Genomic DNA, 25,978 nt, shown 5'->3' with positions numbered 1-25,978 from the left:
GTGCGGGTGGTAGTGGTGGATGGGTGGGTGACAGTGGTGGGTGGTAGCGAGTGGGTGGTGGTGGTGGTGGTGGCGAGTGGTGGTGACAGGTGGGTGGTAAATGGCGAGTGGTGGTAGGTAGTGGCGGGTAAGTGGCGGGTGGCGGTGATGGTGGTGGATGGGTAGGTGACGGTGGCGGTGGCGGGTGGTGAATGGTAGCGAGTGGGTGGTGGTGGTGGTGGTGGTGGTGGTGGCAGGTGGGTAGCGGGTGGGTGGTGGGTGAGGGTGGTGGTGGTGGTGGTGGTGGTGGTGGTGGTGGTGAGTGGTGGTGGTGGTGAGTGGTGGTGGCAGGTGGGTGGCAGGTGGCTGGTGGTGGATGGTGGTGGCAGGTGGCTGGTGAGTGGTGGTGGCAGCTAGGTGGCGGGTGGTGGTGGCGAGCGGTGGATGGCAGTGGCGGGTGGTGGGTGGTGGCGGATGGATGGCAGGTGGGTGGGTGGTGGTGGTGGCGGGTGGTGGGTGGTGGGTGGTGAGTGGTTGTGGTAGGTGGTGGTGGGTAGTGGGTGGTGGTGGGTGGTGGTGGAAAATAGTGGGGGGTGGTGGCTAGTGTTAGGTTGTAAAAAAAAAAAAACTCAAAACTCAAAACGGAAACACATTTTTGAGTTTACATTTTTTAGCCAAATTTATAAATTGAGACCACTGATTTATAAATCAAAAATTTACCAAACAAGTTTTTATTTGAATTTTTTAAATTTTTGTAAATATAAACAGAAAACTAAAAACATAAGCGTTACCAAACGGCACCTAAATATTTTTTGTGATTTTAATACAAATATTTTGTCTTTTACCTTAAATTTTTTTTTTCATTTAATGAAAAAAAAATGTGAAGGGCCCCAGAAATTTATTAGTTGATTATCAGCTTTGGGCCTCGGAAATCTCAGAACCGGGCCTGGCCAAAAGTCATGGTTGCACAAACTAATTTTTCAACACTCTGTGTTATCTATTTTTATAGAAATTGTTCAAAGAAGAGGATGGTCAGGGATGTTTGGCACGTCGTCCGATGGGTCTTAGCTCAACGATCATTCACAGTAAAATAATAAAAGGTGACCCAAATTCTTAATTTGATGAAATATTTTTTAAATTCTCAATTTAATACAGATTTAATAAAATTATTAAAATATAAAAATGGAAAATTTTTGCATTAAATTTTAATTTAGTGATAAATTCAGGTCTAGTTTGAGAAGACTAAATAAGTGTACTTTTTAACTTTTTATGAAATATGAGTTGGGTTTAGATTGGATTTGAAGTGATGTGTTAGAGAAATAATATAACTTAAATAAAATAATAATTTTTTAATTTTTTATCTTTTTTTTTTAATCATGTCAAACTTGACAAAGGTGATGCCTAACGAAGCAGAAACACACGTGATGGTGGACGCAGCACACACCAAGGATCCTCTAGAGTGAAATTTCCCTAAAGTTTCCTAGAGTGCTACATTGTGTGGTTGAGATTTACTGGCAAGTCACATCAATTTTTCTGATGTGACTTGCCAGTAAATCTCAACCACACAATGTAACATTCTATGAAACTTTAAGAAAAAATCATTCTAGAGGATCCTTGCTCCGCAGCACAACCCAACTAACAAAATCCACAGGCCCACCGACTGACAGCAAAACCAGAACTGTCTGGTAGACCAACCAGTCAAAACCCCCCACCACTCTCTCTCTCTCTCTCTCTACTACTCACCACCACCATCGTACACTTCTCAAACCCTAACTACTCTTTCTCTCTCCAAAACACTATCTCTATCTCTCTCTCTCTCTCTCTCTCTAGAATCTCACCCACCTGATCTGATACCGAAGCAGGTAACGACCCTTCTTTCCATCATTCATTCACTCTCTCTCTCTTTGCAGAATCTCTCGGAAACCTCTCATATCACATCCCCTCCCCATTCCCTTCCCTCTCCTCAAAGTCATCATCTACTCCCTTTTTTTCTTTTGACTTCTCACCTGTAACTGCCAGTCTTCACCCCTTCATCTGACCTTCTCTTCTCTCCTTCCTCCCCTCAAACTTATCTACTTTTACAGTTTACTCTCTCTCTCTCAATATAGTGAATTGATTAAAGGGTTTTGATTTTAAGCTCACATGGTTTCTTTGAGATAGTTCAATTCTTCTCATATATAATTCCCATCTAAGCCTAATATATCCCCTTTTTTCTTTTTTCCTCTTTGAAATTCTCTTGCTGGGTTTTATATATATAAAATAAAAAAATAAGAATTGTTGTGTAGATTGAAGATCTGGTGGTGAGGGTGACAGCTCAGCGGAAGAAATGGAGGCGCCGCCGAGTAGCCGCCTACAAAGTATGTTACAGACGGCGGTGCAAACTGTTCAATGGACCTACAGTCTCTTCTGGCAATTATGCCCTGATCAACAAGGGTATATTTAGTCAATTTTTCATTTCTTTCTTTGCCATCATCAATATCAACTTCCTTACACCATAATTGTTTGAAAAAATGATATACAAGTCACTTTTAAATCTATTTTTCAGACCTAATAATATATAAGTAAAATAATTAATCGATAATTAAAGAAAACGTTTTAGATATTTTAATAGATTATCATATCATTATATTTAGAAAGTTGGTCTAATTTTTTTTTTTTTTTTTTTTTTGACTAAAATAGCACTACTCAATTGTTTGAGTAATGCTACTTTAATATGAAAGTTATATTCTTTTCAAATCGAGTAACATGGCAGTCTATTAAAATATTTAGTATAATACTCTCTTTTATTTCTTCTCTAACCATCAATCAACTATCTCTTTTACATATCATTGAATTTAGAAAGTAGACTTTTATATTATTTTTTAATTATTTATTTTCTATAGGTAATATTATATATACAAATTAAAATTTATAAATTTTTATTTTTATACCAATGACAATCAACACACATTATTGTAATTTTTCTGTATGACAAAAATAAATAAATAAAAATCATTTCAAAAGAATATCAATAACACATCATTTTATATATAAATTTTTGTATAAAAATTCAGTATATTTAGCATTTTTCTCCTATTTGTCGTGAGAATCTCAGATAAATGAGAATGGGTGAAAATAATTGTAGATTAATGAAGTACAAATAGTTTCATTTTGTACCATTCTTACTTGTATCGGCCACATGTCTCCTTTGCATTTCGTTCATTTTAAAAAAAAAAGAAAAAAAAAATCCATTTTTTATTTATATGATATTACTTGTTTTGATTTTTGTACATATTTATGAATGTCTATGATTTTAAAGTTAAAACACAAATGGTATAGGATGTTAGTGTGGGGAGAAGGGTACTACAATGGAGCAATCAAAACAAGAAAGACAGTGCAGCCAATGGAGGTGAGCTCGGAGGAGGCTTCACTACAACGAAGCCAGCAGCTGATGGAGCTGTACGAGTCGCTGTCTGCGGGAGAGTCAAACCAGCAAACACGGCGGCCTTGTGCTTCTTTGTCACCGGAGGACTTGACAGAGTTGGAGTGGTTCTATCTCATGTGTGTCTCTTTCTCTTTTCCTCCTGGTGTTGGGTAAGTTAAATTTCTCTTCCCTTCTTTCTTGCTAATTTAGCTTTCTTTTGCTGTTGAATTTTAATATGCATGCTTTTACATTTTGTTGTTTATTTTTTATTGCTATCATTTGCCAGACTTATTGTCAATCTAATCTAAGTCACTTAAATTTAGTTAATATAATAGATGGGTCTCACCACTCATTACAAATTGATTTTGAATTTAACATGCTCTATGGACTTAAATTCTATTTGCAAGTAGAACTAGAAATATTTTCTACAATAAATAACAGTTTTAGGCGCTAGATTCTTTTGTGAGTCGTCACTAAAAATCTGTTCCCTCACAATAATTGAAGCAACAATCCCTGTTACTAGATAACCGGATTATACTGACGTATAAAAGGTTGTTTTAATTAGTTGATTCTTAAATAAATCATCAACTAATATGTGACAGTTTACACCATAAAAATTAATTTAGAGTTGATATTTATCAATATTAAACATTTTCTAACCGTATTAATTAGTAATGACATGTCACGAAGTTTTTTTTTTTTTTTTAACAGCCAAAAAAACTCTTATTGATGAAAATCAAACAATACAAATGCAAAGATAAACATCAATAAAGACCGAGGGTGCAAAAAGCATCACAGTTATACTAGTCAATCCCAACTAGGTTGGTACCAGCTAGATAGCCCAATCATTGGCTAGCACCACACAAAGTTGGAGAAAGTCTAACCAAAAGAGAAAAGAAAGAAAGCACAACAACAAGACTGAACAAGACTAAGAGAGTTACACACCCCTCCCTCTAAGACAACTTCTCACTTGCCTTAGATTTACTAGAAAGTCCTGCACTGAAAAATGTTGCTTAGAATAACTTGGTTTCATCCATAATGCAATTCTCACATTTATCACTTCACACAGCTCCGCCAAATTTGGAATAGATGCATTAAACACACAATCATTCATGTGTTTCCAAAGAGACTACAACACAATCAGAGGTACTCCTCTCTAAATCTTCCTCTCTTGACTCCTAAAATATTGTCCTTCCCACCATAATAGAATGTTTTCAACAGATTTAGGTAAAGCCCCTACAATATCCCACCAATTTAGCACTACAAACCACACCCTCCAAGCAAATGGGTAAGAGACCAACACATGATTCACTGTTTCGATCTCAGCCTTACAAAAAACACACAATGTTGATACATTACTTTGAAGGACACCAATTCTTTGTAAGAAGACTGAACTCTTAATTCTATTTCTCCAAGCTAGCCAAGTAATGAATTGGACTTTTGGAGGCATGTAAGTAATCCACACCAATTTACTAGATCTTAACAGAGGGCCAACTGAAACTAATAAAACTTTATAAATAGAGCATACTGAGAACACCTTTGAAGATGTCACTTTCCACACTGAACTCTCAGTTTGATCTACTATAATATTTGGTGCTACTAGAAGGAATTTTCTAAGCCTTATAACCTCACTAACCTCCCAATCATACAACCTTCTTCTGAACCGACACACCCAATTTCCTTCAAAAACCTTTTTCTCATACATTGATCTAAATGATCCATCCTTATCCACCATTGAGCCGTACAAACTAGGAAATTCCTCTCTAAGACATGTACTATTCCACCATCTGTCCACCAAGAATCTAACATTATTCCCATCTCCAATCTTTAACTGAAAGTTATTCAAATAATACTCCAAAAAGGTGTTATTTGACTTTGCAATGGTAATTATTCCTTCCAAACACTAGACATGGTACTGGTGGTACTAGTAGAAGGAATCCAATCTCTGAAGTTCACTTTATACTTACTACAAATAACTCTCCTCCACAATGCTTCTTTTTCATACCCAAATTTCTACCACCTTTTGATTAGTAAGCAAGAATTTACCATATTCACTCTTCTCAGTCCCAGACTTCTTTGTTCCAAGCTTTTAGTCAGTTCCTTCCATTTGACCATATGTCACTACAAGAAAAATCACCTTCGGCGACTAACTTTTTAGCCGCCAAAGGTCCATTTTTAGTCTCCAAAAGTCGCCTTTTTACCTTCCCCGACTAAATTTTTTAGTCGCCGATTTTATCGCGAATAAACGATCGCAGAAGGTTTTGGCGACTAAAAAGGTTTTAGTCGGCAAAAAGACAGGTCTTTAGCGACCAAAGTTTTGGTCGCCAATACTCAATTCCACTGTTTAAAATTATACATTTGGCGACTAATCTTTAGTCGCCAATAGTTGATGGAACGCCGACCAAACTGTTTAGTCGCCAAAACAAATACTTTTGGCAACCAATAGTTTAGTCGCCAAAGGTTGTTCGGTGAAAAAAAAAAAAAAAAAAAAAAAAAAAAGCTAACTTTTTTGCTTTTTTTGAGATTCGAACCACCAACCTTCTACCTTCTAAATCTTTAGCAACACACTCCTTCCACTATACCACTACAACATCACATGAATATATACGCAATATATATTATTTATATACTATATTGAACCGTATTAATATAAAACTATATATATAAATATAATTATTTTTATGCAATATAATTTATGTAAAAAATAAATTATTTACTAAAAAAAAATTGAAGCCACTAATGTAATTTTGGGCTACTAAAATATTTTTTAATCGCTAAAAAAATAAGTTCCGGCTGAAAGTAGCATTTTTGGCAACTAAACTTGTTTTTAGTCGCCAAAAAGTCCCATTTTGGCTACTAAACTGAACTTTAGTCGCCAATTGCCTATTTTTAGCTATTAAATTTTTTTTAGTAGCCAAAAAAGTTTCACTTTCAGCGACCAAACTGTTTTTAGTCGCCAAAACACGTAGAATCGGCGACCAAACTATTTTTTAGTCACCAAAACCTATACTTTTGACTACTAAATTATTTTAGTCGCCAAAAACCGTCACTTTTGGTTACTAAAAAACCTTTCGTCGCTAAAACCCATACATTTGGCGACTAAATCTGTTTTTAGTCGCCAATAACTATACATTTAGATACTAAACTCTTTTAGTCGCCAAAAGTCTTCACTTTTGGCTACTAATTCCATTTTAGTCGCCAATTGTGCTACTTGCAGCGACGAAAATTTGGTTTTTAGTCGCCAAAACTGCTTTTCCTTGTAGTGTGTACCTTTCTTCTTAGTCAGTCCCAGACTCCCTGTAACCTCTCTAACACTCTAGCTACCCCATCAGGCATTTTAAACAAAGATAGATAATAAACAGGTAAAGATGCAATGACAGATTTAATTAGAGTAAGTCCACCAGCATAGGATAAAAGCTTTCTCTTCCAGCTATCTAGTCTACTTCTCACTGTATCCAACACTGGTTTCCAAGTAGCTTTACAACTAGGATTAGCCCCTAAGGGCAGCCCTAGATACTACAAGGGCAACTTATTGATCTTGCAGTTCAGTATATATGCAAATCTGGCCAAAGGACCATCAAGAACACCACTCCACAAACTTGACTTTTATGGTAATTAGTCCTCAACCTAGACATAACTTCAAAACACCTTAAGATCCTCTTCAGGTTTCTGACCTCCTCATTTTCAACTTCACACAAAAGTAAGGGATCATCAGCAAATTGTAAATGAGACAACACCACACCTCCAACACCTATTTTCACCCCTTTAATAATACTCAACTGATATGCCCTTGTTAATAACAAATTCAAACCCTCAGCCACCAAGTTAAATAAGAATGGGGACAATGGATTTACCTGTCTAAGACCCCTTTGTGGAAAAAAACTCATTAGTAGGAGAACCATTAACAAGGATTGAAATACGAGTTGTTGCAACACACTCCATGATCCATTCTATCCATCTTGAACCAAAACCAAAATTTAGAAGCATTGAGTGTAGAAATCCTCAATTCACTTAATCATAGGCCTTCTCAAAGTCAAGTTTAATTATCACTCTCTTTTTCTTAGACTTCTTCCACTCATCCACCACTTCTCAAAGTCAAGTTGGGTAATATAAAGACAAAGAATGTCTTTGCATACATTATATTGCTAGTTATGCAATAAAAGTAAGAATAAATTACGATAGTAGTACCCTGTGCTTTTGTTTTTGTGTCATTTTAGTTTTCATAATTTCAATTGTTTTTATTTTCACTCTAAATTTATGATTTTGTTTCAATTCGGTCCAATTAATTACAACTTTTAACATTTTTGCGTGAAATATATGTATATAAGTGGCATGTGTCATAATTTTAAGAGCAATATTATAAACTTACTCAGCTCAATGCGTTAGTCTCAACCAATTCAATGATTAGTTTTCGTCAAAAATACTAACGAGATTATCAATTAGCTCAAATTGACATAAAATCTATAATTAAAGATCAAAATTAAACCAATTGAAAGTGTATGGACTAAAATGATATAAGGAACAAAATATAAAGGCCACGAGTATAATTTGCCCTAAAAGTAATTTAGATTCCTCAAATTTGATAAATCAATTTTTTGTTTAATGCACTCTTTAAAAATAAATAAAACATTTACCACTATCCTTTTCGGTAAGATTGATTAGTAGTTAGTAAGAGTAGTTGGCTAAAGAAGTCTAGACTCTTGACCAAACCTAAAACAATGATTCATAAGCAAGCCTAAAGATTAGAGTAATATTAGGAATTTTAAATAATTTATTAAATTTTTTATCAAATCTCTTATATGAGTATGTGACCCACATATATATGGGTTTGTGTGGGACCCACACACATGTGAACGGTTTAGTAGAACATTTTATAGATTATTTGAAATTCATAACATTTTCTTAAAGATTAATCTTACAGTCTTAGAAAATTCAACCAAGAATTTTTTTGGATGTTATGATTGTGTGGTAGAGATTAAGTTGGTGTTATGTGGGTCTAAGTATGAAATAAACCTGAGCTATAGATTGATATTTTTAAATAAAATTTGAGGTAAAAATTCTAGGATTGTAGTATTACTGCAAGCCTAATTGTTACATACATAGGCCTTGTTTATGGGTTGGATTGTAAATGCGTGGTCTTATAAAAATCATGTTTGGTTTAAGAAAATGTTACGAAATTATAAAACTTTCCAAGAGTAGGATTGACATTTTCATGGGGTTCGGGATTGGTAATCCAATCCAATGAGATTGGATGTGAAAGTATTTTATTATCCCACTTTACAAAATAATAAAGTTATTTTTTATACGAAAACCGTATGTAATTCATAAATTTAATATTAACTAATTAATATTGCTACACTAGTACACAAACTATCACTGAGAGGGTAATTTATATGTAAATTGGGCCGAGCTGGGTAATGGGCCATTCTGTGGACCATAGTAAGAAGAGCTATGGAAAAGGACCTAGAAGTTAGCCCAGTCCTAGAAAGATCTGCAGTTAGCTCGGTCACCACACTCAGAATGGTAACAGTTAGCTCGGTCATACCATATTGAGCCGAAATATGTTGAGCTTTCCTCAGAACTTTGCTATTGGTTAGCTCGGTCTAAGCTCGATGAGATTAGTACGGTCTCAGAAAACCCAGTTGGAATGTCAAACCGAGGTACACACAGTGAAAAGAAGAACCGAGCTAGTGGGAGCTCGGTCTAGTCTGCGGCTTTAGCATGGCCATGTTATCTCGGTCGTATTGACATCCAACCGTGATAGAACCATCTCACTTGGTTTAAGTAGTGAGGGGGGTGTTGAATGATAAGTATTATCTTTTAAGAGTGTGATTGGTCCCAAGCCTGAAATTTCCATACTCTTTATATGGTTCTCTCTCAAACTGTGAAAATGCTACTAGGAAAAGGGCACCTTGAGCTCCTAGAACCCATGAATGTATGAATTATGGGTTTATTTTAAGGACGTTACAACTTGGTATCGGAGCGTACCGGGTTCGAATACTTTGGGTACGCAGGAAGTGGTTAGTACCACAATGGGTTCATAACTATGAACAAGTATATCAATACGAGATTCCTTCACTTGGTTGGTGCCTTCATACGTTACCTCAAGTTTGTCCTAAATTTCCTTTGCTGAATCACAACTCGAAATCCTGTTATACTCCTTAGAGTCTACTCTGCATGGAGGAATAAGAGTCCTACTAGGATTGTGCCACACGGAACTTAATTATAAAAGCTCATAACGTCACGTATGGAGAGGTAACACAACATTGATTCTCGAGTATACAGAGCTTTTGTCTATTTGTCTATTTTGCTGACTTAGGCATCGGAGAGGTATCTGGCACACACCCACCGGCTAGCTCACGTTTGTGTTTTCAGGGAATAAAGCGACGACGTTTGGAGGATCGCAGATTTGATCAACAGGATTATACGAGAAGATTATTTCTTACTCGTACAATCACTATTTATAATAACCTTAATACTTGCACTATAAGAAAATGCAGAAATGGCGACTAAAAAAATTATTTTCGTTGCTTAAAGTGCCATTTTCGGCAACTAAAATGGAATTAGTAGCCAAAAGTGAAAACTTTTAGCGACTAAAACAATTTAGTAGCCAAATGTATAGTTATTAGCGACTTAAAATCAATTTAGTCGCCGATTATATGGGTTTTACCGACTAAAGGTTTTTTAGTAGCCAAAAGTGACGGTTTTTGGCGACTAAAATAATTTAGTAGCCAAAAGTATAGGTTTTGGCAACAAAAAACAGTTTGGTCGCCGATTATACGTGTTTTGGCGACTAAAAACAGTTTGGTCGCTGAAAGTGAAGCTTTTTGGCTACTAAAAAAAATTTAGTAGCTAAAAACAGGCAATTGGCGACTAAAATTCAGTTTAGTAGCCAAAAGGGAACGTTTTTAGCGACTAAAAACAGGTTTAGTTGCCAAAACTATTTATTGTTAGGCGGAACTTATTTTTTTAGCGACTAAAAAATAATTAGTAGCCCAAAATTACAGAATTGGCGACTAAATAATGGATTTAGTCGCCAAAAGTGGCCTCAATTTTTTTTTAGTAAATAATTTATTTTTTACATAAATTATATTGAATAAAAATAATTATATCTATATATATAGTTTTATATTAATACGGGTCAATATACTATATAAATAATATATATTGCATATATATTCATGTGGTGTTGTAGTGGCATAGTTAAGGGAGTGTGTTGTTAAAGGTTTAGAATGTGGGACAGTTTGGTGGTTCGAATCTCAGAAAAAGCAAAAAAGTTGGTTTTTTTTTTTTTCACGGAAGCACCTTTGGCGACTAAAATTGTTAGTCGCCAAAAGTCTTTATTGTGGCGACTAAACGGTTTAGTCGGCGATTCAGTGAGTATTGGCGACTAAAGGATTAGTCGCTAAATATATGATTTTCAAAAGTGTAAATCACTATTGGCGACTAAAACTTTGGTCGCTAAAGACTTGTTTTTTGCCGACTAAAAAAGTTTTAGTCGCCAATACCTCCGGCGACCATGTATTCGCGACAAAAGCGGCGACTAAAAATTTTAGCCGGAGAAACTAAAAAGTCGACTTTTGGCAACTAAAAATGGACTTTTAGCGACTAAAAATTTAGTCGCCAAAGATGATTTTTTATTGTAGTGTTGTCTTCTTCTCTCTAAGACATGCATAATTAGATATGTATATTTGTCTTTCTATATGAATGTATACACACACCCATATATATGTAGGCATATCTACTAGTCAAATACTTGCAGTGGCGGCTCCAGAAATTTTAATCAGGGTATTCATTAAGTAACTTAAAATCTAACAGCTGTATTAAAAAAACAAATATAAAAGAGAACTCTAATATATTAATATTAAAGTTTTGACAAAAAACAACTTGCAATTAGATAAAATATTACAATTGCCCTCGATGAGATTTCATATTTTGAAACGTTGCATAATCTCCTCATTATCAATGCTATGAAATACATCTCTTTCAATTTATGGAACCAAACAATCATTCATCCACTGATCTCCCATTCGGTTACGCAAATTACTCTTTATATACTTCATTGCTGAAAAACTTCTTTCCACTGTTGCCGTCGCGACAGGTAGAGTCAATGCTAATTTCACAAGCAAATAGACTAATGGATATATCACATATTTATCTATCTCCACCAACTTTATAGCAAGATCACCAACTCCTTTAAGTTCTAAAAAGTCTTCACTTAAGCGCATATCAACAATGTAGTTTTGAAGTTGGATGTCAAGGACCATTAAATCTGTTGCAGAAAAATCATATGGATAGAACTCTGCAAGACGAATCAACTTATGCTTATCAAAAGCAAAGAATGATTTACTAGGATTCAAGCAAGCCATACAAAGAAGTAACTCAGTATTTGCTTCTGAAAAGCGATTGTTAAGCTCTTGAAGTTGCATATCTAAGATTGTGTAGAATAGCTTAACTTGATAATGATGTAAATTTGCAATTTGTAGAGCTTTGCGTCGTGGCCGCCCACTAACTACAAATATTTCATCCATATTTGGAATAGAAATCTCATGTTTGTTACAAAATGAAGACACTTTAGTCAATAAAGATTCTCATTCATCATCTCTCATCATCTGCAATCGTTGCTTAGATACTTTAACAAGTGTCATAGCATTGACAATATCTTGATTTTTATTTTGCAATGCTAACGACAACTCATTTGTAATCCCTAAAATATTTTTCGTCAAGTGTAAAGTGAAGGCAAATTCAAAAGATAGCATTAACTTCATGATAGAACGAGCTTTAACTCTTTGCTCGGGTTGTAAGCCATCCTCTTCAATAATCTCAAGTACATCAATCGAAGAAGAGAACATCAAAATCAAGTTGATAATTGTCCCAAAATGTGATCCCCAACGTGTATCACCAGCACGTTTAAGACTAGTCTCTTGATTCAAACCTCGCCCACTTCTAAGTTCACCATTGTCTAGTGCTTCTGTTATTTTAGCAAATTGCGCATCTCTAAGAGCATCTCGTCTCTTGCAAGAGCCACCAACAACATTCACTATGTTAGCAACAGAGCAAAAAAACGTCAATGTGCTTTTTAGCAACAGCTACAAGAGTCAATTGAAGTTGATGGGCAAAGCAATGAACATAAAATGCAGATTTATTCTCCCTCAAAATTAAAGCTTTAAGACCATTGAATTCACCTTGCATATTGCTGGCTCCATCATAGCCTTGCCCTCGTAGTTTTGATATACTCAATCCATGTCGACAAAATAAGGATTCAATTGCTGCTTTAAGTGATAAAGCAATTGTATTTGATACATGTACAGTACCAAGAAACCGCTCTATAACAATGCCCTTTTTGTCCACATAACGTAGAACAACTGCCATTTGTTCTTTAACTGATATGTCACGAGACTCATCAACTAAAATTGAAAAAAACTCATTGTCCAAATCCTTTATGATAACATTGATAGTCTCACATGCAGCAGCATTCACAATGTCTTTTTGAATATCATGGTGAGTTAGCTTATTATTTTTCGGAGTATTCCCCAATACAACTTTATTGATAGATTCATTATGATCCGCCAAAAATTGTAAAAGTTCAAGGAAATTTCCTTTATCACTTGAATCATCAGATTCATCATGACCACGAAAAGCCAACCCTCGACGCAAAAGGAATCGTATGCAATCAACAGTTGCATTTAAGTGAGTCCGATATTCAATTTTTTCTTGATTTGACTGCTTAAGAAAAACAATTTGAATATGTTGCTTTTGCTTCAAAAGATCTTCACACTTCTTCACAGCTTGGTTGTGAGCACTATTAACACCTCCAACATGAATTTGTAACTTGTTTTTCATATTCCAAATTTTAAATCCCTCTGTCACAAAAGTATCACATCCCTTTCCTAAATCGGGCCTAAACAAGTAACAACATAAACAAAATGCTGCATCTTTTTCAATACTATATTCCAACCAATTCGTGTATTCTTTAAACCAAGCAGAATTAAATCGACGCATAACTCCACTAATATTTCTTTGAGGGAAATTGTGGCTAAGAGGTTGACAGGGTCCTTTTTGTAAATATGTTCTTCATATTTCATCCCTATCATTAGGATGATATGACAAAATTTTTGATCGTAATCCTGGATCAGAAGGAAGGTTTTTTAAGTCAACACGAATTCGCTTCGAAGAATCTTGAATGTGACTATCACCACAAGTTTCTTGGGATTGAGATGAATCTTGTACAATAGTTGATTTTCTTTTCAGAAATTTGTCCATAATTCGAGAACTAAACAAAAGAGTAGGATGCACCTAAAAATATCCACACAAAAAACAAAGCTATATAAATAAACCATAGAAAAAAAATAACTGCAAGAGTATAAATAAATTGATTATAAAATTTCAGCTCCTATTTAATTTTTAAAACAAATAAAGTGAAGAAACTTAAAAAAATATTATACCTGATGACAACAAAGTATAATCCCCAAATATTATATTAACATGCATAACTATAAAATTAATTATATATGGATGGAAGGTTTTGTTTATAGTATCAAGTTTAAATAAATTTTAATATTATAGAGATAAAAAAATAATACCTGATGAGATATAATTCCCATATTTCTTTTTGCCTTTTTCTTAACAATCAGTCAGCAACAGCAAAGCATGACAGCAACCACTTCATCTTCATTCAATACCAACATCTATGATCCATATTCCATGGGCAACAATGAAAGACAAAGAGGGACCACCCACAGAAAGAGAGAAGGGGGGGACCGCGAAAAGAGAGGGAGAGATTGAGAGAGACAAAACGACAGCAGCGTTGAGCCTCCCCCAAGCAGCGAATTCGTGCCCTAACTACACTTTTTGCCCTAACTAACTACACTTTTTGACTTTATTCTTCCAAGCAACAGATTCGTGTCTATATAATATATATATATATATATATCTCATTGCAATTCTTTTGGATTTTATTATTTGTTTAGGCAAATGGGCTAAGGGGCTAAGTGGGCTAGAGGGTTATTTGTTTTGGTAAATGGGCTAAGTAGCTAAGTGGGCTAGAGGTTTCATTATTTGTTTAGACAAATGGACCAAGTGGGTCAGAGGGGTATTCAACCATCTTGGATTGGGTATTCAAAACTAAACTAAACCCAAAAAAAAAAAAAAAAAAAAAAAAAAAAAAAAATTAATAAAATTTCAAATTTGAGGGTATTGAGAATATCTTGTGGATGCCGTGGAGCCGCGCCTGAATACTTGTAAGGGTCTGGCTAATAAGTATTTTTAGAGCGTCCAAAAAAAAAATTAATAATAATTAAAGAGTATGAGGTATTTTTAATAAAATTTGGTGCACTTTTTAACACTTTTACTGCATTAATGTGTAGATTACCGGGAAAAGCATATGCAAAGAGACAACACATATGGCTTACTGGGGCGAATGAAGTTGACAGCAAAGTCTTTACTAGAGCTATTCTTGCCAAGGTATGTGTTTGGTTTGAATTTTTTGGATTAAATTTTTTAAAAATTGAGTTTTTTAGATTTTGTATTTTTTTGTTTTTAGTGAATTTTTTAAAATTTTAAATATTTTTTTATTTTTTTAGATGCACCTTACTTAGATGTATCTAAAAAGTAAAAAAATTGTAAAAAAATATTTTAAAAAATTAAAAAATACATAAAAATACAAAAAATGTACTGAATCCTTGTATTTTTTTTTTATATTTTTGGTATTTAGTGAATTTTTAAAAGATTTTTTTTATAATTTTTTTTACTTTTTAGGTGTATTTATGTTAGGTGTGTCTAAAAAGTAAAAAATTTGCATAAAATATTAAAAAAATTCAGTAAAAATAAAATAATATGAAAAATAAGAAAGTAGAATTTTCTGAAAACTGTTTTTAAAAAAATGGAACCAAGCAATTATTTTTTATTATTTTTGGCCAAGTTACTGAAAAAGTTATTTTTTGTACTTCAGTAAAAGCAAAGTGAATGAAGTAATGCATGTAATTTACTATGGATAGTCAAACGTCACTACAAATAATTAAAGTTTTAGAAATTAAAATTTAAGAATAAAATTATTTTTAAAAAATCAAATATTTTTGTTACGAAAAATGTAGTTATTATATTTTTAATAACGAAAATTAGACATTAGTGATGAATTATTATGCTTTTGAGATCAAATTTTTTGTCTCAAAAAATAAATCAGTTTTAGACCAAATTATTTTATCCCTAAAAGTCTATTTATTACTAACATTTCAAAATTTTGTTGCTGAAAGCCTTATTTTTGACTTTTCGAAACGACTTTTTAGCGACAATCCTCGTGATGATAGAAATTGATCCCTAAATGTCTTTTGTAACAAAATTTTCATTTTTAAAAATCAAAATATTTTATCTCTAAAACTCTTATATGTTGTAGTGCATATTTAAAAACATGTTCACAATTTAAATTATGATAGATTTTTAAATTTATACCTTAAACCGATTTCATCCATATATTTCAAGTTTTGAATACTTTTCTGACTATGTATGTCTTAACCATCTAGTGTAACTTTTCTTTTTTTTTTTCTTTTTCTTTTTTCTTTCTTTTTCAAATCAGTGACCAAATTTACTTATATTTATACGCCAGTAAATAGATAGCATATTAAAAAAAGTAATGCAAGAATTTTACTATGGATTGCAAGAATTTTACTATGGATAGCAAAGCAGAAATGCTATGGTGACGTTTGGTAACACTTATGTTTTTAGTTTTCTATTTATATTTACAAAAATTTTAAAAATTCAAATAAAAACTTGTTGGGTAAATTTTTGATTTATAAATCAATGGTCTCAGTTTATAAATTTGGCCATAATATGTAAATGCAAAAAATGTGTTTTCGTTTTGAGTTTTAAGTTTTTTTTTTTTTCACCACCCAACACTAGCCACCACCCGTCACCATTTTCCACCACCGTCTTCCGCCACCACCACCCACCCCCCACCACCACCACCCACCACCCGCCACCACCACCCACCTACCACCCACTCGCCACCACCACCCATCTGCCATCCACCCGCCACTACCATCCACCGCCCGCCGCCACCACTCAGCACCCACCTGCCACCACCATCCACTACCCGCCACCACCAACCACCCCCCACCACCACCCGCCACCCACCTACCACCACCACAACCACCCGCTCGCTACCACCCACCACTCGCCACTGTCACCCACCCAACCGCCACCACCACCACATGTCACCTACCCGCCACCACCTGCCACTACCCACCATCCGCCACCACCCACCATCCGCCACCCACCTGCCACCACTCGCTACCATCCACCAGCCGCCACCATCCACCACCCGCCACCATCACCAACCCACCCACCATCACCACCCGCCACCACCCGCCATCCGCTACCCACGTGCCACCACCACCCACCACCCGCCACCACCACCACCACCACCACCCACTTGCTAGCACCCATCACCCGCCACCGTCACCCACCCACCCACTACCGCCACCCGCCACCACCACCCGCCATCCGCCACCCACCTGCCACCACCACCACCACCGACTTGCTACCACCTGCCACTGTCACCCACCCACCCACCACCACCATCCTCCCGCCCCCACCCACCACCACCTGCTACCCACCACCCACTGTCACTACTTTCCACCACCGTCTTCCGCTGCCACTTGCCACCACTTGCCATTTCTCACTCTTTTTTATATTTTTAAATTTTTTAAAATATTTTGTCAATTACCAAATGCGTTTGTAGTTTATGTTTTTCTAAAAATAAACAATAAATAAATAAAAACCAGTTTATAAAATTTTTGTAAATATAAACTGAAAACGTAAACGTTACCAAACAGACCCTATGTATCCAAAAATATTCATAAAAAATACTCAAATTTTAATTTATAGTATAGATTTAAACTTAATGTGTGGGGGCGTATCCTGATTAATACATTTTAAATTCTACACACTTCTTAAGTATTTTTAGGTAACATTGTTATTATTTTCTTTTCTTTTTCTTATTTTTTTTTAAGGGTGAATTGTGCAAATGGTCCATGTAGTTTACACGATATGTCAATTTGATCCCTATTGTTTCAATTTGCTCGATTTTGCCCCCTTAATTTAACAGATTGTGTCATTTTAGTCCAATAAATAACGGTTGTTAAGTTTGATGGGCGGAAAGTCTACACAATGTGTCAATTTGGTCCTTATAGTTTACACAATGTGTCAATTTAGTCCATATTGTTTTAATTTGCTCAATTTTGACAGGGACCAAATTGACACATTGTGTAAACTATAGGGACCAAATTGACATATTGTGTAAACTATAGGGACCAAATTGACACATAGTTTGACTTTTCGCCTACCAAACTTAACAATCGTTATTTATTGGACTAAAATGACACAATCCGTTAAATTAAGGGGGAAAAATCGAGCAAATTGAAAGAATAAGGAGCAAATTGACACATCGTATAAACTACACGGACTATTTGTACAATTTACCCATTTTTTAATTCATTGGCAAATGAACCTTGGTAGTTTACATTATTAAATTAAGCAAGTTGCTGTAATGGTTATGAGTTATCTTACATGCATCAATTAGTGTATTAATTAGTGTACTAACACTAGTTATCACATTATTATTAACCACACTCATTATATAAATTATAAATACCAAAAATATCTTAAATTATGCCACATCATCAATTGGTACACTAATTAGTGTACTAATTGGTGCATATAGCATTAATCAATAGTTGTTAATGATTAATTCCTCTTTCAATTAATAGTTAATTTAATGCATAATAGCTTTAACCCAGTAATCTAACTAGTTTGTTTTTCTCTTTTGTTTCCTCAACTTCCACATTGTTGCATCAGAGTGCTCATATACAGGTATAAGTTCTGTAAAAAAAATGGTATCAATCTGAATTTTTGACTCCATTTTCTAAGTACTTCTGTGAAAGTATGTGTGTTTTTATGTTATTTATTACTAATTTGAAAACCATTTTTGCAAATATTTTATGTTGCAGACTGTGGTATGTATTCCTCTACTAGATGGTGTGGTTGAACTTGGCACAACTGAAACGGTACTTATTAATTATAACTCAACCTTTCTTATTTAGTACTCTGAAGATTGATCGGTTGTTGGTCCTCTGGAGCTCATTTGGTAATCAAGGTGTTTCGGAAATATAGTTAAAAGTTATTATTTAACTTTTTTTGCGAGAGGGAGAAGTGAGTTAAAAGTTTAGAAGTGACTTTTAACTTACTTTTCAAAATTACATCAAATAAATTATTGATGTAAAAATTAAGTTAATCAAATATCAATAATTATATAATTGAATCAAACTCTATTTTTTGAAAAAAAAAATGGTAGGTCTTCTTGAAATCATACATAATGTTCCATTTTTTTTTGAGTCAGCTGTGATTCAATTATATGGCCATCTATATTTCAGATTTATTTGAGAATTGATTATTTTAATTGATTTTTTTATAAAAAGATATACAGAAAAATAAAAAAATAATAATATAACAACTTATAATAATTTTTTAAATAAAAACCATGGTCCCCAAACGGGGCATTAATCAATCTAAATTTTTGTATAATGAAACATTTAAATAGTACTAGTTCAAAAAAACGTACACTTAAATAGTACTAAAAGATGAACCATTAAGATAGTGAACCGTAGGAAAACTGATTTTTTTTTTTAAATAAATAAAAAATCATGATCACAATGCCCGAGAAAAATGTTCAGGATTTCCTTTGTTGGGAGTTTCATGATCCCCAATTTAATCTTAGCCTTTGATGTGTGTATAGGGATCTTTTGATGTGTGTGTGAACCCCCATATTATGAGTGGTTGGGATGAAAATAGGAATTGTAGGTATTATATATGTATGGAGATTTCTACCACAATTGCGGTGCCGAATTTCATATGCGAATCATTCGGTATTCCCGATACCATTACATATGGCAATTAATTATAATGCATGCATGCTACCATTGTAGGTTCAAGAGGATATTGGATTCATACAACAGGTCAAGAGCTTCTTCAGTGACCACCACCCTCCTCAACCTCCAAAGCCAGCCGTCTCCGAGCAGTCCACCTCTAACCCGGCTGCATCATCGGGGCACCCACGTTTCGACTCACCTCCGGTACCTTTACCAGCTATGTATGCACCCATGGATCCTCTACCCATTGCCAATCAAATAGACAACGAAGAAGATGATGATGAAGAGAAAGAAGAAGAAGAAGAAGAAGAAGAAGAAGAAGACGAAGAAGATCAGGATGAAGAAGACTCAGAAGCCGACTCGGGGGCTCATCAGAACCCTCATGATCTATCTCCGGGTTTAGCCGAGGCTGAGCCAGTGGCTGTGGAGCCAAGTGAGCTAATGCAGGTAGAGATGTCTGAGGATATCCGTGTCGGGTCACCGGATGATGGGTCGAATAATTTGGATTGGGAGTTTCGGGTGTTAGCCGTAAGCCAAGCTGGAAACCCAGCTGATAATCAACGGCGAGCTGAGTCGACTCGTAGGTGGCCAGTCTTACAGGACCGATTGAACAACGGTCTTCAACTACCACCACCTTCAGGTATGGTAGTAGTTAATTAGGATGTTGCTATAATCCAATGCATTATTCACCCGTTTTATTTTCCAGCTCATGTATAAATTATAATCCCCGCCTCTCGTCTTTATGTCATCTCCGCATGTTATTTCAAACTATATGCATTTAGGGGAGAACAAAATAATTTAAATTGAAAATAAATTAAAATATTAAAATTTAAATTTATAAAATTAAAAATTTATGATTTATTTTATTACAAATCTCAAATCAAGAAATAAAAATTGTAAATATTTTTCCATTGACTAAGGCCCCGTTTGGGGATTTACTTTTTTAGCCAATTAGTCAAAAAGCCAACAACTCATACCAAAAAGTCAAAGATTCTATTTTCTCTCTACTTTTTGCACATCTTTTCGTAATTAACCAAAAAGTCATCCCAAACATACAAGTTTTTTTTACCTACCTTTTTAGCCAAATAGCCAAAAAATTACTAAATTAACCTGTTCCCAAACGAGGCCTAAATATATATTTTTTTTTTTGGTATAAACCCTAAAAAAATCATTCTAGCATTCCTACGTTCACACAATTTTTTCCTCTGAATCTCTTTAAATGAAACTCTGAAATAAGAACTTTTATGGGTAAGAATTTCATTTGGGAGATTGGAAAAAAATTATGTGTGATAAATCATTAATCTATTACTATCATAGTTTCTGACATGTGTGAGGCTTCTCTCTAATTCGATATTAGGCTTGAATGTACTATTAGGTTCATAGAGATCCATCACGAGTCGTGTTTTAATAATTTAAATCGTTCAATATATAGAACTCGTCGAATATTTTATTTCATAAAAAATTACGTTAATCAAATATCGATAGATACTTAATCAGATTCGATTTCTGTCAACGATAAATATAATTTTTAAAATAAATTTAACAAAAATTTAATTTAATCTAGTAATTATAGATATTCGATGAATATAATTTTTTATAAAAATAAAATACCTAACGAGATCTATATATTGACTATTTAAATTATTGAAACAGACGTTCCAATAGACCAGCGGACCCAGCAACACTCTAATTAAAGTGGGCTGGAGAGAAGTTTGACACTTCTAACATATACTATTAAATTAAAATTGCTCAGGAGGGCCTGCATTGGAAGAATTAGCGCAAGAGGACACACACTACTCCCAAACAGTGTCTACTGTTCTTCACCACCAACCGAACCTTTGGTCCGAGACTTCATCTTCATCGATGAACCCCAGCTACCTACTCTACTCCTCCCAATCTTCATTCTCCAAATGGACGATCCACTCCTCCGACCAGCACCACCACCACACGGCGGAGGCCTCCTCCCAGTGGCTCCTCAAATACATCCTCTTCAATGTCCCCTTCCTCCACACCAAGTCCCCCGACCAAAACTCTCCAAAATCAATCAACATTGCCGACTCCACTTCTCGGCTCCCAAAGCCGACGCCGCAAGACGACCTCAGCGCCAACCACGTCCTCGCCGAGCGCCGCCGCAGAGAGAAGTTGAATGAGCGCTTCGTCATACTGAGATCGTTGGTTCCATTCGTCACCAAAATGGATAAGGCTTCGATTTTGGGGGACACGATTGAGTACGTAAAGCAATTGCGCAAGAAGATTCTGGATCTCGAAGCTAGGGCTCGTGAGATCGAGATCGATCCGGAGATCAGTGATTTAAATTTGAAGGAGCCAAGGGAAAAGAGGAAGTTGAGGATCGTTGAAGTGAACGGTGGCGGAGGGAAGGCTACTAAGGCGGTGGATTCGGAATCGCCGCCGCCGCCGCAGGCGGTGGTGGGAGTGGCGGTGCAGGTACAGGTGTCGATAATTGAGAGCGATGCGTTGGTGGAGATGCAGTGTTTGCATAGGGAAGGGTTGTTGTTGGAGGTGATGGTGGTGCTGCGAGATCTTCGACTGGAAGTCACGGCGGTGCAATCGTCGTTGGCCAATGGTGTCTTCGTTGCTGAGTTGAGGGCTAAGGTACGATCTTCAACCGTTCAAGATAAGAACATTTTGACCGAGTCGCTATTATCATTCCAGTTTGTTTCAAATATATATATATATTTTTTAATTAGAACAGGCTTTTTCCCAGTTTATTGTGAATTGGGGTGTATTATGAGATTTGTGGGGTTTATGACGTGTCTTATTTTGATAATTTAAATCGTTTAATGTGTAGAGTTCGTCGAATGTTTTATGTCTGTAAAAAATCATGTTGATCGGATAACGATAACCCCTTGATCGGAATAAATTTTTATGACGAGCTCTATGCATTGAACGGTTCAGATTATAGTAGAGTTCGTCGAATATTTTGTGTATGTTTCAGATTATCGAAATAGGACGCATGGTGTGCCCACGAGTCCAATAGTACGCTCCAATTCACACAATAACAAGACTATTTGGAATGATCTAAATAAATATATTTTTCAACTTTTTATAAAAAGATATACAGAAAAGTAGAGATGTAATATAACTCAAATAAGTATACTATCCAAATAAGTGTACTTATTAGTTTATAGCAAATACATAATTACATTAATACTTTTGAAATTTTAATTTTTTTCAAAGACTATATTTTGTGTGAAAGTATATTAATATAATTATTTATAATGAAAACAAAAAATAAAATACATTTGAAACAAAGTTGAATGGAAATAACGATTCCCTTCAAATATAAAACATATTTATTCATTGAGTGTGAATTCATTTTGACTGTTGGAATTGTTCATATTGTGAAATCTGTCTAGCAGATTATTCACATTAAAAATTGATCGAATCATATATTTGTTTAAAAATAATTAAAAATAATTAATGTGTTTGGTTTAAGTTTTTTTGAATTAAATTTTTTAAAATTTGAGTTTTTTGATTTTTATGTTTTTTTTGTTTTTAGTGAATATTTTTTAAATTTTAAACAATTTTTTTACTTTTTTTAGATGCACTTTATTTAGATGTATCTAAAAAGTAAAAAATTATGAAAAAATATTTTAAAAAATTAATAAATACAAAAAAATATAAATAATGTACTAAATTCTCGTATTTTTTTGTATTTTGGTATTTGGTGAATTTTTAAAAGTTTTTTTCACAAATTTTTTACGTTTTAGGTATATTTATGTTAGGTGTGTCTAAAAATTAAAAAAAAAATTGCTTAAAAAATTAAAAAAATTCAATAAACACAAAAAAACACAGATAACAAGAAAGTAGAATTTTTTGAAAAATATTTTTGGAAAACTCTAGCCAAGCAATATGAGTTTTGAAAAAAAAATTATTTTTTATTAGACAAATTTAATCTAATCAAGTGCCTATCAGTGTTAGATCAACTTGATTTCTGGCATGAATAATTTGTTCAGTGAACTCCACGATAAAAATGGTTCGGCAAAGTCAGTCCACACTAATGAAAGTAAAATTTTACACTTGCAAATTTAAAATTTTTTTAAAAAAATTATTAACTAAGACTATCTCTAATGACAAATGTTATAATAATATTGTCATTGTTACAATTTGACAATAAATAGTAAAAAATTGTGAAATTATAACAATGGTACTTCGATAGTCATATGTTATTTGGCAGAACCAAACACAAAAATTAGTGTGTTTGGGACAATCAACCAGACGACTTTGATTCTGTAAAAATGGTGAAAAGGAGAGAGTGGGGTTTCGCTTGACGAGTTAATAATTATGACAACTGTCAAAATTTATGTCATATTTGACACAAATTTTAACATTTGCTAAATTTGCCAGTTGTCATTTCTACTGCCAAATTATGACAATAGCAGCTCCATGGAAAACTATTGGAGATACTCTAATGTATCATATAATGTAAAAATAAAATACACCTTAATATAGTATAATAAATGTCCCATTAATAAGTAAAAAACTTATGTTTGGTTTGCATTTGGGAGATGAGTTTTAGAAAAAAATTTCTAAAAAATTATTTGGTTTAAGTTTTTCTCAAAAAAATTTCAAAATCACTTTCCCTTTCTTACACATCAATCAATCACTTTTTCTCTCTCCTCTCTCTTTCTAAATCACTTTTTCTCTCACACACATCTACTCAAATTCTCCCAAAATATCAAATCATCCCAAACTCCCAAAAAAATAACTCTCCCAAAATATACAACCAAACAACCAAAAAAAATTTCTAAACTCTCTCCCCAAAATTTTTTTCAAAAACAACTCTCCCAAAAACAAACCAAACAAGCTCATAATATGTATTGATTTGTATTATATTACTCTTGATTAACTGTTTCTACATATCCCAAATGTGGTAATTGTTTTTCTGTTGAATTTCATCTTCAGGTGAAGCAAAATGTTAGTGGCAAGAAACCAAGTATTGTGGAAGTAAAAAGGGCAATACACCAAATAATACCCCAGAACTGACTCGATATATTTATTTTTTTTGTTAAGTAGTAGACTTGATTTAACAGATGATTCACCAATTACTCAACGATTAATAATGCAGAATAATGTAACATTTTTGTTTTTTTTTTTTTTCCTTTCAAACTAAAAAATCAAAAATAAAAAGTCTCGGGTAAAACGGGTTTTTGATAAAACAAGATGTACACAATTTTAAAAATATCACTAATGAGTCACCTGGAAAATGTTGTTGAGGAGATAGACTACGCATCCGTCAAATGTAATCTTGTATTGGATTTATAACATCTAGCACAAATATCTGCCAACAAAGCTAGAAGTCCAAAAACAAACTGGAAATCTTTGGTTTGACAAGTTGTGAATCCTAAAACCTAGTAATGGTTATGGATTATTATGCTCAGCCCATGATTTGAATTCAAATAAATTGCCATAAGCGAGTGGTTTGCATTGTGCCCATGGAAATGCCATAAAAGGCAGAAGCAATTGGAGACAAGCTCTCTATTTTTGGTCAAATTCACAATTCATTAGAGTTGTAGGATAGAGTAGGACCATAGGAGTAGAAACAGTTTATGGTAGTTATAGTATTCTCTCTTGTAACTTGGGAAGTTTTTATTAATACAATTTTGCTTTCTTCATTCCATTTTCATCATCTTATCTTGTTGTTCCAAAGAAGTGCTTGACTCTTTCAAGGCAGCGACTCCTATTTGAATTAGTGAAATTTGTGTTGAGGCTTGTTGGTTTGTCACTCTTGATTTTTGCCTAACGCATCGGAATTTTACCAACACAAGGACATAGTAAAACTTCACATGATAATAAGGGTAGAGATCAGTTGGGCTTAGAGTACCAGAAGTAATCACAATCAACTGAAACCGTTAAAAACACAGGCTTTATGGCAAACGAAGTGTCATGGCAGTAAACCACAAACCACAACATTTGCCAATTACACCATATGACCGTGCTAAAAAGTACAAACACCACCCTTTCTCCCTCCCAAATGCCCTAAAATCCTTCAAGTGTTGGAACAAAATCTTGATTCAAGAGTGTTTTGGGATTTAAGAGTTGTTCAGGAAAATATCAGAAACAACTCAGCATTGCAATTTCTCCAGTAAAGCAAAAGCAAAAGCAAAAGCAATGCAAAGAAAATGAGGAATGTAAACTGTTGATCCATAAATTTTCAGAATTATCCAATAAAAAATCTCTTTACTAAAAGTGAGTTATAGCAGTTCATCAACTTTTTCATCAAATTCAAATTTAATAAAAAAAAAAATGACAAAATGTGCTCCACCCATTACATCAAAACTGTATCAAATCTAGGGATAGAAATTTTTTTTTACCGAATCTAGGATGACCCAAATCCATCACTAAATTTTCTAGCAACTTTTTTATTCAAATTTGATGAAATTTTAAAAAAGATTAACAATTGGAGTTGGCTTTCATTCATCAAAAATGATTAAAACAGATTTTTAAGATAATTTTGAAATTTTTTAAAAAGATAAATGAAAAAATAAAAGAGAGAGAGAATGATCTGACAATTGTTAAATTTAGAAACATAAAAATGTATAACTTTTAATGACGATTATTTTAACCAATTACAAAATATATTTTTTTGACATATAGTTTTCCACTTGCATGAGCATTGGCAATCTCTTGAGATGTACACATACAAAAATAAATA

General features: G+C 34.1%; 1 protein-coding gene and 1 pseudogene across 3 annotated transcripts; one reads left to right on the top strand and one right to left on the bottom strand.

The window, feature by feature from the left end:
* Positions 1–1,648: 1,648 nt before the first annotated feature.
* LOC114284887 (transcription factor BHLH42) lies at positions 1,649–24,410 on the top strand. Of its 3 annotated transcripts, none has more exons than XM_028227836.2 (9): positions 1,649–1,841; positions 2,265–2,412; positions 3,298–3,552; positions 14,749–14,845; positions 18,233–18,247; positions 18,385–18,441; positions 19,360–19,942; positions 21,056–21,915; positions 24,229–24,410. In XM_028227836.2, the coding sequence occupies exons 2-9, from the start codon at positions 2,306–2,308 to the stop codon at positions 24,307–24,309; spliced, it is 2,055 nt and encodes a 684-aa protein (XP_028083637.2). In that variant the 5' UTR covers positions 1,649–1,841; positions 2,265–2,305; the 3' UTR covers positions 24,310–24,410. The 3 variants fall into 3 exon arrangements, with proteins under 3 accessions (XP_028083637.2, XP_082755701.1, XP_028083636.2); XM_082899575.1 differs by having other exon boundaries at positions 1,749–1,841; positions 14,017–14,845; XM_028227835.2 differs by lacking the exon at positions 1,649–1,841 and having other exon boundaries at positions 1,858–2,412.
* LOC145804347 (uncharacterized) lies at positions 11,374–13,384 on the bottom strand (annotated as a pseudogene).
* Positions 24,411–25,978: the final 1,568 nt, after the last annotated feature.

Source organism: Camellia sinensis, chromosome 12 (genome assembly GCF_055761805.1).
Source record: "Camellia sinensis isolate YWXY chromosome 12, ASM5576180v1, whole genome shotgun sequence".
NCBI lineage: Eukaryota > Viridiplantae > Streptophyta > Magnoliopsida > Ericales > Theaceae > Camellia > Camellia sinensis.
Note: the sequence above shows the minus strand (reverse complement) of the source record. Positions and strands in the feature narration are given on the sequence as shown.

Excerpts from the sequence above, each read along its gene's own strand:
- LOC114284887 (XM_028227836.2), top strand. The coding sequence starts at position 2,306 with ATGGAGGCGCCGCCGAGTAGCCGCCTACAAAGTATGTTACAGACGGCG. Across the intron at positions 2,413-3,297 it reads TTATGCCCTGATCAACAAGG|GATGTTAGTGTGGGGAGAAG; the intron begins GTATATTTAGTC and ends CAAATGGTATAG. Across the intron at positions 18,442-19,359 it reads AACTTGGCACAACTGAAACG|GTTCAAGAGGATATTGGATT; the intron begins GTACTTATTAAT and ends CTACCATTGTAG.